The following is a 15,482-nucleotide window of genomic DNA, read 5'->3' as shown; positions in this document are numbered from 1 at the left end:
TTCTTTGAGTTTTAAGTATAAAGAAATGAAGCACAATATAACGAAAGGCATGATTATGAGCTTGGTGGATATTTGATTTTAAAATCATTGACATAAATATGGAATTGATCACTGCTTTGTGGCTATAACAGTATTTTGGTCATTTTGTGCAAGCCAGTGGAATTCTGCCACACCTTGAACACCTTGTCAAACCATTTCTTCATGAGCTTCACTTGAATGCTAGAAATAAAAAGGAAATTTTTCAGATTGGTTCCTTAAATTTGGAAGCATATCTCATCTTTAATGGTATGTTATATACAGTTGTACCTTGAAACTCAACATCAATTGGTTCTAGAACTGGTGTTTAAAAGGCATTGAGTATTTATTTTCTCATAAGGATGTATGGGAAACCTGTTAATTCCATGGTCCTGTGGACTTGCATATGTTTTAGGCTAATAAAAAATAATGGGGTTGTTTTTGAAACTTATACACTGAAAATAACACAAATATAAAATAAAAACACTGAAAAAAAAGCTAATTCTAACAATTCCTCAGAATCCCAAGCTACAGTGTATCACAAAAGTGAGTACACCCCTCACATTTCTGCAAATATTTTATTATATCTTTTCATGGGACGACACTATAGACATGAAACTTGGATATAATTTAGAGTAGTCAGTGTACAACTTGTGTAGCAGTGTAGATTTACTGTCTTCTGAAAATAACTCAACACACAGCCATTAATGTCTAAATGGCTGGCAACATAAGTGAGTACACCCCACAGTGAACATGTCCAAATTGTGCCCAAAGTGTCAATATTTTGTGTGACCACCATTATTATCACTGCCTTAACCCTCCTGGGCATGGAATTCACCAGAGCTGCACAGGTTGCTACTGGAATCCTCTTCCACTCCTCCATGATGACATCACGGAGCTGGTGGATGTTAGACACCTTGAACTCCTCCACCTTCCACTTGAGGATGTGCCACAGGTGCTCAATTGGGTTTAGTCCATCACCTTTACCTTCAGCTTCCTCAGCAAGGCAGTTGTCATCTTGGAGGTTGTGTTTGGGGTCGTTATCCTGTTGGAAAACTGCCATGAGGCCCAGTTTTCGAAGGGAGGGGATCATGCTCTGTTTCAGAATGTCACAGTACATGTTGGAATTCATGTTTCCCTCAATGAACCGCAGCTCCCCAGGGCCAGCAACACTCATGCAGCCCAAGACCATGATGCTACCACCACCATGCTTGACTGTAGGCAAGATACAGTTGTCTTGGTACTTCTCACCAGGGCGCCGCCACACATGCTGGACACCATCTGAGCCAAACAAGTTTATCTTGGTCTCGTCAGACCACAGGGCATTCCAGTAATCCATGTTCTTGGACTGCTTGTCTTCAGCAAACTGTTTGCTGGCTTTCTTGTGCGTCAGCTTCCTTCTGGGATGACGACCATGCAGACCAAGTTGATGCAGTGTGCGGCGTATGGTCTGAGCACTGACAGGCTGACCTCCCACGTCTTCAACCTCTGCAGCAATGCTGGCAGCACTCATGTGTCTATTTTTTAAAGCCAACCTCTGGATATGACGCCAAACACGTGGACTCAACTTCTTTGGTCGACCCTGGCGAAGCCTGTTCCGAGTGGAACCTGTCCTGGAAAACTGCTGTATGACCTTGGCCACCATGCTGTAGCTCAGTTTCAGGGTGTTAGCAATCTTCTTAAAGCCCAGGCCATCTTTGTGGAGAGCAACAATTCTATTTCTCACATCCTCAGAGAGTTCTTAGCCATGAGGTGCCATGTTGAATATCCAGTGGCCAGTATGAGAGAATTGTACCCAAAACACCAAATTTAACAGCCCTGCTCCCCATTTACACCTGGGATTTTGACACATGACACCAGGGAGGGACAACGACACATTTGGGCACAATTTGGACATGTTCACTGTGGGGTGTACTCACTTATGTTGCCAGCCATTTAGACAATAATGGCTGTGTGTTGAGTTATTTTCAGAAGACAGTAAATCTACACTGCTATACAAGCTGTACACTGACTACTCTAAGTTATATCCAAGTTTCATGTCTATAGTGTTGTCCCATGAAAAGATATAATGAAATATTTGCAGAAATGTGAGGGGTGTACTCACTTTTGTGATACACTGTATAACACAAGTTTAAAAGTGAAACAGTGAGAAAAATCTAGCTAAACACAGGTACATGTGGACGCTTTCAGAGTGAATCTGATGGGTTATTCCACACAAATGCAGATTCGTCTCATATGCGCACTTTGATGACGTCTTACTGCACTGCTCAAGCTGAGCGCTGAATAAAGTGGCTGTTCATTGTTAATTTGAAATTAAATAAATAATTTTTTAAAAACAAACTGAACATGTGTTTAAGGGAAACATTGAGTTAAAGGGTACAGATTTCTCGACGAAGGGCGTTGAGTTCCAAAGATTTTAAGTTTAGGGGACGTTGAGTTACAGGGTACCACTGTAATTGTATACATCTGCTAGCAATTGGTATAGCTAAAACCCAAGGTCAATTAGAAGTGTTCAGACACTTTAGGTCTTATGGTGTATTAATGTAGTCTTGACTATCTTGTTTCTTTAGCTGTGAATACCATAGTTTGGGATTAAATATGATTCCTGTGCAGTACCTTCATCCTTTGTACTTGATGTTCGCAATGCTGGGCAGAAGATGTGAAAAATAATGGAAAAGGAGATGCAAGGCAGTCTAGATGTTAGAAAGCAAGGAAACAATGAAAAGAGAGATGGCGGGCAGTCAAGGAGTGAGAAGATTAGAAAAACAATGAAGAGAAAGAGATGTCAAGAGGTCTAAGCATCAGAAAATAAAGAAAACAATAGAAAGGGAGATAAAGGTAGTTTCAGGTGGAGGACAATGAACACAACAATAAATAGAGATGGAGGAGAGACAGAAGGTAGAAGGAGGTGGGGGACTGCCAGTGGTAATAATATGTGACATAGAGCTACTTTAGCACACAGGGTGGTAGCTACTCTACACTCCTATCACATAGCCTTTCTGTCCCCTAGGACATTTTAAGTGGAAAGTGAGCATAGGGCGAGCAAGGAATGGCAACTACCGGGGAGAGAGAGAGCAAAGATTACGATAGGATTTGTGGTTGACTCTTTGTCCTTCAATGTAATCCATTTCAAATCTCATTGTCCAAGAGCTTCCTTTCAATCTCACTCTTCTCCTTCCGTCATGGATATGTACACATTAACCATGGCTCTGTGTGTGTGGTTCCGGGTATGTGTGTACTCACTTTCCAATAGGATTAAAAGAGATCCATCTTCACCCGCCCTCTGTGCAAAGAGCATCTGCATCGATTCCAGGCATCTTCATTTCCCCCACCAAGTGTCCAAACTGATTAGGAGCTGTGCCTCTCAGCAGCAGATCGTGTCTTTACTTCATTCCTTGCCCCGTCTCGCCCTTTTCGTTTTGTTTTACTAGCACTTTCCTTTATTCACTCGCTCACTCACTCAATCTCTTTCTCTGTAGGCCCTGTACCCGAGCCCAGAGGAGGGCTGGCAGATCTACAGTTCTGCGCAGGATGCTGACGGAAAATGTATCTGCACGGTGGTGGCTCCGGCCCAGAACATGTGTAACCGAGACCCACGGAGCAGACAGCTTCGCCAGCTCATGGAGAAAGTGAGTGGTGTCTAACATATAGCCATGACATGATTCACCAACACGAACACAATCAACAGACCAACACCTATTGCTATTCCACTAGCACACCAGCGCTGAGATTCTGAACACTCTGGTTCGAATCTCAGCTCTGCTACCGGTCGGCTGGGCACCATTTAGCGGGCACAATTGGCAGTGTCTGCAGCAGACAAAATTGGCCACCGAGTCTGCTGGGTGGAAAAACACTGGACTAAGTGGATGGGGTCTTCAAACGCTGTGCAAAGACCCTGGTTAGCAGACTAAGGGGTCTGTGCAGAAGTGGAAGAGCCTTTTGTGCAAATTCACCAAGGCACAGGTGAAAAAGAAGGCTATGAGGGACTGCGCACCCGTCGGAGGGGGAGTAGAGCAGGAGAATATACCCTTCTCTGACGCAATTGGGATCTCCTACACATACACATCTTGTATCTTGTACGTATCTAAGTGACATTTAACCTGAGATTGTCATAAGATGCCACCTTTAACACCAAGTCTGTTCAAATTTCTGCACTACTAGAGCTGCCAGGTCAACTAAAAGTGCTGTTATGAAATGCAAGCATCAAGAAGCATAACTGGTGCCAAGAGGCACACCAACTCCACCAACATCTGCTAAGCTTAACATACCCCAGCCAAACATTTAGGAAATGTCAATGTCAACTTTACAGACTCCAGGACCAATAGACCAAAAAACCCTGTTGAGCAAGCCAAGGGTGACAGTGGAGAGAGAGACAGAACGACAGCAACCCAACATCCCTGATCACCACAAGTTTCTATGACCTAGAACCCCCAAACTCTGTGCCTCTGTCTATAGTCGGGGTGGGCAGCTCCGGTCCTAGGGGTCAGAGATCAGGCGCAGCCAGAAGCCAACGGGCAGCATCAGCAAATCAGACAAACATGAAAGCACCAGACCCCCAGGCCCAGAGCCACACACCCCTAATAAGTGTGTGAAGACTTTTTGCAAAATTTTCCCCCATGCCACATTTATTTTAGGCAAAGAAAACAGAAATCATTTTTCACAGCAATTCTTAAAAGAAAAATAAACCAAAAATAATCGAACACCAACTGGTCTGCTTAGGAAAGCAATAACTTTATCCTAATAACTGGTTTTGCCAGCTTTAGCAACAGTTACTGCAAATACTGTCTTTCACGTTGTTAAAAAAAATACCTTTTCCCATGTTTCTTAGCATAAGTGATTTAATCATCGCTTTCAGGGCTATTTGCATGAACTGCCTGTTTACCTGCCTGTTCTACCAAATGTCACCTGGGTTTAAGGATGGATTTAAACCCAAACTAGACCATTTCTAAACCCTACTTTGTTTGTTTTTAACCATTTAATGGTGGGCTTGTGCTTACTCAACTGCTCTGGATGTTTAGATCACAGACTGATGACCTGCCATTTTTCTCCAAAATCTGGTGACAGAGCAGAATTCATGTTGCTGTCTATTATGGCAAGTTGTCCAGGTTCAAAGGCAGCAAAGCATCTTCACGCCATCACATGGCCACCATCACATTTGACTGTAGGTAGATTGTTTTTTGTAAAATGCTATAGTAACCTTCTGCCAGATGCAAAGAACACACATTTTTAATGCTCCACTTTTGACTCATTAATAGAACAGTTTCCCAAAAGGCTTGGGGTTCTGCGTCAGCATTTTTGCCTTGCAACTTTTCTATCAATAGAATTTTTCCTAATCTCTTCATGAAGTGCAAGGCCAACAGTTATTGATATGTTTGTCTAAGTGCTTTTGTGACCCACTGGAGAGGTTGTTGACACATTTTTTGATAAAAACTGTGTAGTATGGCCAATCCTGAACAGATCTATTACTGTTTTTTTCCATTTGAAGAGGAAAAACAAGGGTTATATATTTTAATAAATGTAAAAAAAGAACCTAAATTTATTTATGTTGCAACATATTGCATTTTTTTAAATAAGGCCTTATTTACATTTGCTGGCAAGGATCTATATACATAATGTTTACATTTTCTATTTAACAGTAATCAAGCCTGGGTTTGTCCAGTGTAATTAAAGCAAAAAATAATAAAATTAGTACATAAGGAGGCTGTTACTTGTTGTCACTGGGCCACTTGGTTTGGTTTCGTTTGTTTGTTTGTTTGTTTATCAGGATTTTAACGTCATATTTTACACTTTGGTTACATTCATGACAGGAACAGTAGTTACTCATTACACAAGATTCATCAGTTCACAAGGTTATATCAAACACAGTCATGGACAATTTAGTGTCTCCAATTCACCTTACTTGCATGTTTTTGGACTGTGGGAGGAAATCTGAGCTCCCGGAGTAAACCCATGTAGACACGGGGAGAACATGCAAACTTCACACAGAAAGGACCCGGACCGCCCCACCTGGGGATCGAACCCAGGACGTTCTTGCTGTGAGGTGACAAGGCTACCCACTTAGCCACCGTGCCACCCGCTACTTGGTTTAGAGTACTGTACTTACTAAATACCACATATAGTATAACTGTATTAGGTTGTCTTTATCTAATACGGATTTTAGTTGGATGATCTACTGCAATTGTGAGAAATATACAAAAGGACAGATGTGACAAATATAAATAAATAAATAAAAAATACTTAATTATGTTCTATTTATTGATTTATTTAATTTTTTGTCATCGCACTATAGGTTTTATGTCCACCAACTGTCTGCTATGCACAGCAGTTCATGGAAATCCAGGTGCACAAAGGTTTTATGAAGAGAACGCAAAGCTTCTAGAATGTACACAAGCTGTTGGGTTTTAGGAGTAAGTGATTGGCAGACGCCTCACCAAAGATGCCAGCTCAACATGCCAAGATACAAGTGGAGATCTGAGTATCTGACAGAGGCAGTGTTTTTTTTTAGCACAGCAGTTATTGATGAATCCAGTTTAAGACATAACTTTTGGAGAGCAGCTTGAGTGGAATAAGAACTTAGGACTAAACACTGTGGTACTCCAGTAGTACTTTCTACCATCATTTTTCATTTTAAGCATTATAAACTATTTATATACTTAGTTTTATAATTATGGTGATACAACCCAGCCAAACACAGAGGTACACATCCAAATTATCTAGCTGGAACATCTCATTATAAGGTGTTGACATCATTAGTTCTCTATTACAGAAACTTTGTTGAGTTATGTAAGGCAAGCAAAGGAGGACATAGCCTGACTACAGAAATTATATCCAAATTAAGCCCCTGCCATAGTGGTTTTCCTATTGTGTCTCAGAGAAAAACTCTATATAAGAAGTAAAAATTCTTCTTAAAGCAAATAGGACACACTCCAAGTTCTTCTGTTAATGACAAACTAAATCCAAGCTGTGGAGCAAATGTTCTGCTGCACAGTTTGCAAACTCGGCCCTACACTGACCATAGCAGTGCATTCGAACACTAATGAGGACAAGATCAAGTTTGTGCTAAGAAAAAGGAATCTCTGTGAAAATATAGACTAAGCCTACTCATTATGCGCCATGCATAGAACTGGAGCAGAGGACAGAGAAGCTGGAAGTCAGAGTGTTGGAAAGATAAAGAAAATGAAAGCTGAGAGGTGAAGCTATGGAATAGTTGAACAGGCACGTTGTTGACTTGGCTGATCTGCAGTTTAATCGTTGAGCTGTTACATGCACTTTGCCTCTGTGAATGAATATTAACTTATTTCCCTTTTCTCCTTATCTTCTTCCTTCCTTTCTTACCATCTATTCAATCTCTAATTTAATTCTCCCTCTCCTACTTATCTTCCCAATGCTATCTTTAACTTTCTTTCCTGCCCTGGTGTGGTCAGAACAAATTATAGTCTATGCAGTGGACTTTCAAGAAAATAGTTCACAATAGCCATTTGTAACTGTACATCCTTGGAGAACAAGTAATAAGAAAGGTGCTACAAGGATTTGCAGGAGGATATAGGATTGGCGGAAAAAACGTTAGCAATCTCAGATATTCTAATGACATCGGATTATTGTTAAAATCACCAGAAGAACAACAGGAGCTGGTGTGTGGTATTAAGAAGGCTACAAAGGAATATGTGGAAAGAAAGAGAAGGAAACAGTATACCTTGAAACTCAACGTCAATTGGTTCTGGGAGTGGTGTCGAGTTTTAAAGGCATTTTTTTCCATAAGGATGTATGGGAAACCTGTTAATGCGTTCCATGATCCCGTGGAACTGCATATATTTTAGGCTAATGTAAAATAATGGGGTTGTTTTTGACACTTTTTGATACACTGAAAATAACAATTAAAAACGGTTAAAAATCAGTACAAATACAGTACTGCACTTTACTTCTTTATCATTTCTTAAGTGTGTAGATGCTTGATCTTGGAATACTGTTCAGTACAGGTGCATTCACATGAGAAGCGGCAAAATAGCTTTTGCACTGGCCATGCCGTTATTTCCTATGTGGTGTGGCGGTGCACAAAGCTTAACATGACTTACTGTACTAAAACAGTAAGAGTGGGGAATTTCATTAGTGGAGAGAACTTATGAGCAGTAATAATCCTATGTTGTTCTTTTAATACATTAAGCTTTTTTGGGGGTTTTTTTTTTACGATAAGCGTCTTAGACTCGGAAAAGCTGATTCTTACAATTTCTCAGAACCCCGAGCTATAACACAAGTTTAAAAGCGAAACAGGAGAAACAGGAGATACATGTGGGTGCTTTTAGAGTGGATTTGATGGTTATTCCACACAAATGCAGATTCGTCTCATAGTCGCACTTTGATGATGTTTTACTGCACTGCTCCATGCCAGCCAAGGGCTGAACAAAGCAGTGGTCGCACACACGTTGAGTTTAAGGGCACACATTTCTCAACGAAGGGTGTAGAGTTTCAAAGGTTTCAAGTTTAGAGGACATCGAGTTACAAGGTACCACTGTAACATGCTGATAAATGCAAAAAAAACAAACAAAAGTGATGAACACTGAAGAAGTACTGGAGATTAGGTTGGAACACAGAGGATTGGGACAAGTAGACTCATCTGTATATTTCCAACGCAAAGTATCAAATACTGCAGAATGTGCTGGGGAGGTAAAGCCAATAATGGCAATACGGCATACAGGAGTCAGGAGATCTGGTCTTCAGGAGTAGAGTAGTTTATTAACATACAGATGTATGGGCGCAGCTTGGAAGACCAACAGAATCTAACTAGACATATTTTTGGGGACGCTTTATCTACACTAGAAATTAGGGCAGGTATTAAGAAAAAGAGGAGGAGGGCCTCTCAGGTGGCGCAGCGGTAAAAACACACGCTGGAACCAGAGCTGGGATTTCGAATGCATTGTATCGAATCTCAGCTCTGTCTGCGGGCTAAGGCTGAGCGGCCACATGAACAACGATTGGCCTGTTGTTCAGATATGGGCGGGACTAAGTCGGATGGGGTCTCTCTCCCATGACTGGTGCAATTACGACCTCTGCTGGCTGATTGATGGCTCCTGCACAGAGATGAGAAAAGAGTGCTCTCAGGGTGTGTCTCTCCATACACAACGCTGAGCTACACTGCACTCGTCAAAGTGTAGGTGATAAGATGCATACGGCATGCTGCCCACGTGTCGGAGGGGGTGTGGGTTAGCTCCGTTCTTCTCAATCAGAGCAGGGATTGGCATTGGTGGAGAGGAAGCATGACGCAATCGGGCATTTGGACGCGCTAAAAAAAAGGGAGAAAAGGGGGAGAAAATGCATAAAGAAAATTAAAAAAAAAGAAAAAGAGGAGGAGATTAAGAGGAAAATAAAATGGGAAAAGAGGGGATGAAAGATTGTGAGGATTTAGAATAGGCCAGAACAGAAAAGAAGCTTCTGAACCACATTACACCCTGCAAGTTACGTTACTCTGGGCATGTGATGAGGCGCCCACATGACAGCATTGAAGACAGAATGTCAAGACTTGCTGGATTGACATCTCGATGCGGATCTCATTATCAGGGGCTAGCCTGCTACAAGCGACATGAGACAAAGGGCATTGAAGAAAGCTGACACATCTGTGCAGCCAACCATCGCAGAGCAACGACAGCATAGTGATGTAAAGTAAACTGTTCTCCATACTGAAATGCTTAACAATTACTTTACTGACACTTTTAAATCAATATTTAAGGCATCAACAAATAGATAATGTTCTTTTATTTGGAATGGCTACCAGCAAACTTTGGTTTACCTACAGTTAAATCAGGAGTTGCTGTGTGGAGTTGGTCTTTTAGCATTGTGGCACTGCCATTAAATTGCTTGTTAGCAATTGTTATACACTATATGAGAGAGAGAGAGAGAGAGAGAGAGAGATAGTTATTCAGGACTACCATTCATTACAAAATCTTGGATCCAATTATTTGGTTAAAACAGCAGGCAATTAAACAAACAGCATGCAATTAATTAGTGTCATTTATTTGGATCTGTAAGCAAATCATACAGTGTTGTTTCCCAAAATACCCTTAGCCAAGTTTCTCAAATGCTTTGTAAACATTTAACATTTTTAAGTTTCAAATGGCTAAAAATGTTAGAACTTGTGTGTTAATGCTATAATGAGTATTTATTTATTAAAGTAGTAAATGGTTTGGGACCCAGATCATTTTAATTGCTGCTGTTATTTTGTGGTCATGTTTGTTTCTGCAAGAATAGGTTACTGGTAAATCATTTTAATTTCTATTCTTTTAGCCTATACACTAACATACACACTAACATTATGACCACATTCCTAATATTGGCTGCTCCATACGCAACAAACTGTGATGCTCTGTGTATTCTGACACCTTTCTATCAGAACCAGCATTAACTTCTTCACCAATTTGAGCTACAGTAGCTCGTCTGTTTGATCAGACCACACGGGCCAGCCTACACTCCCCACGTGCATCAATGAGCCTTGGCCGCCCATGACCCTGTTGCCGGTTTACCACTGTTCCTTCCTTGGACCACTTTTGATAGATACTGACCACTGCAGACCGGGAACACCCCACAAAAGCTGCAGTTTTGGAGATGCTCTGACCCAGTCATCTAGCCATCACAATTTGGCCCTTGTCAAACTTGCTCAAATCTTTACGCTTTATCTTTTTCCTTCTTCTAACACATCAACTTTGGGGATAAAATGTTCACTTGCTTCCCAATATATCACACCCACTAACAGGTGCCATGATGAAGAGATAATCAGTGTTATTCACTTCATCTGTCAGTGGTCATAATGTTATGCCTGGTCGGTGTACATTTACAGTGGTATGATAAAGTAAGTAACCCCTTTTCAACTGCAGTTTGTCACATTAATTTTAAATCATTTAACATACCATAATGTCACAAAGAATAGGAAAATAACACATTTAATTTAATTAGGGGATAATGCTGCCCTATATGGCCTTTGTAAAAAAAATGCCTCCTTGGTTACTTAGTCAGCCAGATGATTAAAAATAATTGGTAAGCCAATTTAAGTAAGTGAACACAGTCAGCCTGGATTTTAGCCAGAACTACTGTATAATGTTGTGCCACACTGTAAAGTCAAGTAGTCAGCTTAAAGTTTCTATATGAGCACTATGCCATTAACCATGAACATGTTTAGAAACTTGAGTAGAAAATGTGTAGTAGCAGTTATTGATGCTAAAGTAAAAACAATAACATTTCATATTAATTATCAAACAGTAATCTACACACTAGGAGAGTCACAGATGTATGTAGCTCATACAGCTGTGATTCACGTTTGAGAGGCAAAAGACACAGATATAGAGTGAAGCACATTATGTTGAGAATTTTCTCAATTCTATTCGGGCATTATGTGGATTACTCACAAAATTGAAAAATGCAGCTGGTCCCTATATGTTACAACTTGTTGACTCCTTTTTTTAAACACAGGGGGGCGGCCCGGTGGCTAAGTGGGTAGCACTGTCGCCTCACAGCAAGATGCTCCTGAGTTCAATCCCCAGGTGGGGCGGTCTGGGTCCTTTCTGTGTGGAGTTTGCATGTTCTCCCCGTGTCTGCGTGGGTTTCCTCCGGGAGCTCCGGTTTCCTCCCACAGCCCAAAGACATGCAAGTGAGGTGAATTGGAGATACAAAATTGTCCATGACTGTGTTCGAAATAATCTTGTGAACTGATGAACCTTGTGTAATGAGTAACTACCGTTCCTGTCATGAATGTAACCAAAGTGTAAAACATGACGTTAAAATTCTAATAAACAAATAAACAAACACAGGATTATTGTGACATATGCAACAATCGAGGAAATAAAAATGAAAGCAATTGCTTTTTCTCATTGTTATACATTCTCTTAACGCATAGAATTTTCTATTTTGGATGGAGGGATAGACGGAAGGATTATTAATTTGAATTGATGGATGTACAGATGTATTTATTTGGTTGGCTGGCTGGGTGATTTGGATGGATGAATAGATGGATGGTTGATTTGGACAGATGATGAATGGGTGGAAGGATGAATGGATGGATGGATGGTTGATTTAGATGGATGGATGATTTGGATGGATGGACAAATGGATGGATGGATGGATGGTTGATTTGGACAGATGGATGAATGGATGGAAGGATGGATGGTTGATTTGGATGGATGGATGGTTGATTTGGACAGATGGATGAATGGATGGATGGATGGTTGATGTAGATGGATGGATGATTTGGATGGATGGATGGATGGATGGTTGATTTGGACAGATGGATGAATGGATGGAAGGATGGATAGTTGATTTGGATGAATGGATGATTTAGATTAATAGATGATTTGGATGGATGGATGCATGGCTGGCTGGCTGGCTGGATGGATTATTGATTTGGATGGATGATTGATATATGGATAATTTATTAAAATGGAAGGATGGTTCATTTGGACAAATGGATGGTTGATTTGGCTGGCTGGCTGGAGGAATTCTTAATGAATGGACAGATAGATTTAGATGGATGAATGAACAGATGGATGGATGGATGGATGGATGTGTAGAGGAATGTATGAAAGTATGGATACTTCATTGATCCTGAAGGAAATTAAAGCCCTAGTAACTATACATATACTGGATAACTAGCAACAAACACCACAATAAAAACACAGATATGAAGACACTCAAGTCACACAACACACACAAATCTCTACAGTGCAGTTATGAAAGAAGAATGAATGAAAATGTGTAGTAAGGTATAGTTTCATGTATAAAGTAAAAAAAAAAAAAAACTAAATATTTAATAATAAAGGGATGAAATAGTAGACCACAGGAAAGTATTGATCATTTAACAACATCTATTTTATTGCAAGAATGGCCTAGAGGGTAAATATTTTTATATCAGTTTCATTTCCAGATCAATATCCTGTTTGTGTTATTTGTGAGCTTGTGTACTGTAATGGTAAGAACCACCATCAGTGACTGAGTTCTGGGGGGTGCGTGGTGTTACAGTGCTTCCTTACTGCCAGTTCAAAGCCTGAATAAATAGGACTGTGTAAGAAAGGGCAATCAGTGTTAATAAATCACTTATTCAATCCTGCTTGTCTTATTTGTTGGATTTGAGGCTTTTTACTGTGTTAATGTTTCAAAACACTCACGTTAATAAAAATTCCAACAGAAAATTGGTTTCTGTTTATACCAAAGTTATTCTGGTCATTATTGTTCATACAAATTGGTATATTAGTCTAAATGGGTTTTTATCTCTGGCTTGTATTTACAAATAATGTCTTTATGATAAATTTAGAAAGATATTGTAAATGTCACCCTTTACCACTTGAAAATTAGGTTAATTTAGAGTTTCCATTGTAAAAGATTTAGCCTTAACACACCGTAAGGAAGAACCACGATTACTGTAGTATTGTAGTACAGTTTACACTGACTGTCTCTTTTCCTTTTAGGCTTCCGAGCAAGCTTGGATGTGGTTACAGACTTCCTCTCCAAACAGCAGCCATTAAAAATCAACACACGCCACAAATCTATCTTACTTATTGCTTCTAAAAGCTTTAACAGTGCGTTACGTTGCAACCAGCTGACCAAGTAACCAGAAAAAGAAAGAGGGTAGGAGAAGGAAGAGGATGGCCAGGCTGATAGTGATAGTGATACTGATTTGAGCTGGAATGCATTTTACCCAGGGAGCCAAAATGAGACGCTGAATAGGGTGCAAATCAATAAGACACCTGAATACAGCTTGCTTTTCAGACTGCTAGCTATTTAGCTAATGCACTGTTTCACTTTGTCTGCCTAAAAAACCCGCACACAAACTAATATACACACAAACAAACACATTATGATTTTTTTTTGTGTATATGTGGTTCAGGCAGCAGCTGTGAGGCTGTAAAGCTGCTGTCTTCTAAAACACAGACTAATGACGACACCTGGGGTCAGTCCCACTCAGCATGAGATCTGGAGGGTGAGCTAGGAATATAACAATCCCTACTGACTTTTTTCAAAATAACTCTCTGTGCTGGGTCTGCTCCTTGAGCTTCACTGCTGACACAGACTCAGGAGGGGTTCCAGCGACTTAACACTGGGCTGAGGTGACCGGAGCGGATCTCATGGCTTTAACGAACACAATTGATTGACCTAATGCAACCTTAGACTCAGTTACACTTCTACTGTCACTCCTGTGTGTCTCAATTAAGCCCTGATCCTAGTTTTCTTTAAAAATAGTATCTTTTATTTACATTATTTTATTTTAAAGGAGCAGTCTGACCTATTTTGTACTTATTCATGATATTCTAAGGTTTGAACAGTGCTTTGAAGATTGTCAACCATACTGATAGACTTTACAAAGGAAGTTTAGTTTTCCCTACTGATTTTAAAAGTGACATACACTATATGGCTAAACATATATTGCCCCCCATTTCTCCCTCCACAGTGCATAATATCATTAAACGATTCAATGAATCGGGAGGAAATTCAGTGTGTAAAGGCCAAGGAGACAAGCTTAAGCTGAACGCTCATGATCTTTGATCCCTCAGACGACACTGTATCAAGAACCGCCAGTCAAAAATAGCTGATATAACCACATGGGTGAGGGATTACTTTGGCAAACCTTTATCAAGCACTACAATACAGAGTTACATGCACAAATGCCACTTAAAACTTAACTGTGCAAAAAAGAAGCCTTATGTTAACCATGTCCAGAAGCAGTGTCAACTTCTTCGGGCTAGGGGGCATCAAAATAAATCCTGAAACACTAAATCGCTTGGTATCCTCAGTGCCAAAAGGTCTTTTAAGTGTGGTGAAAAGGCATGACAACATTACAAAGTGGTAAATGCTTTACTGTCCAAACTTTTTTGGAATGTGTTGCAGGCCTGAAATGAAGGAATGGGTGTTTATCAATAAATGAAATTAAGTTGACCAGACTAAACATGAAATATCTCAGGTTCATTCTGTCTGCAATCAAATAAAAGTCAAAGTAAATGTAAGAAACTCTGTGTTTTTTTATTATTTGCATTTTCCATGCTGCCCCAACTTTTTCTGATTTGGGGTTGTAACTACTACTACTACTTACAGGTGTATAAAATCAATGTAAATAAAGTAAATGCTTTAAACCGTGTGGTAACATGTCCATAAACACACTATTTAATCATTTGGCTGAGGAGGAAAAGAACACCAGAGCTCTCGCCATAACCCTATTAAACATCTTTGGGATGAACTGAAACTTTGACTGAGATCCAAGCCTTTTTGTCCAACATCTGTGCCTGACCTCATTAATGTTCTTTGAACTGAATGCACACAAATTCCCCCAGATACTCTCCAAATTTTACCAGAGGAGTGCTGCTGCATCCACAAGTATAGGGATGGATGGATGGATAGTTGGATGGTTGGATGGATTAGATAGATAGATAGATAGATAGATAGATAGATAGATAGATAGATAGATAGATAGATAGATAGATAGATAGATAGATAGATAG

General features: G+C 40.1%; 1 protein-coding gene across 2 annotated transcripts in view; it reads left to right on the top strand.

The window, feature by feature from the left end:
- Positions 1-15,482, top strand: part of olfm2a (olfactomedin 2a) — a 269,002-nt gene that overhangs the window by 205,898 nt on the left and 47,622 nt on the right. For both annotated transcript variants that reach the window (XM_063015253.1, XM_063015244.1), the window contains exon 2: positions 3,495-3,644. In XM_063015253.1, the coding sequence (XP_062871323.1) occupies positions 3,495-3,644 (150 nt within the window). The remainder of the gene's footprint in view (positions 1-3,494; positions 3,645-15,482) is intronic.

The sequence above is a fragment of the Trichomycterus rosablanca genome, chromosome 2 (assembly GCF_030014385.1).
Source record: "Trichomycterus rosablanca isolate fTriRos1 chromosome 2, fTriRos1.hap1, whole genome shotgun sequence".
NCBI lineage: Eukaryota > Metazoa > Chordata > Actinopteri > Siluriformes > Trichomycteridae > Trichomycterus > Trichomycterus rosablanca.
Note: the sequence above shows the minus strand (reverse complement) of the source record. Positions and strands in the feature narration are given on the sequence as shown.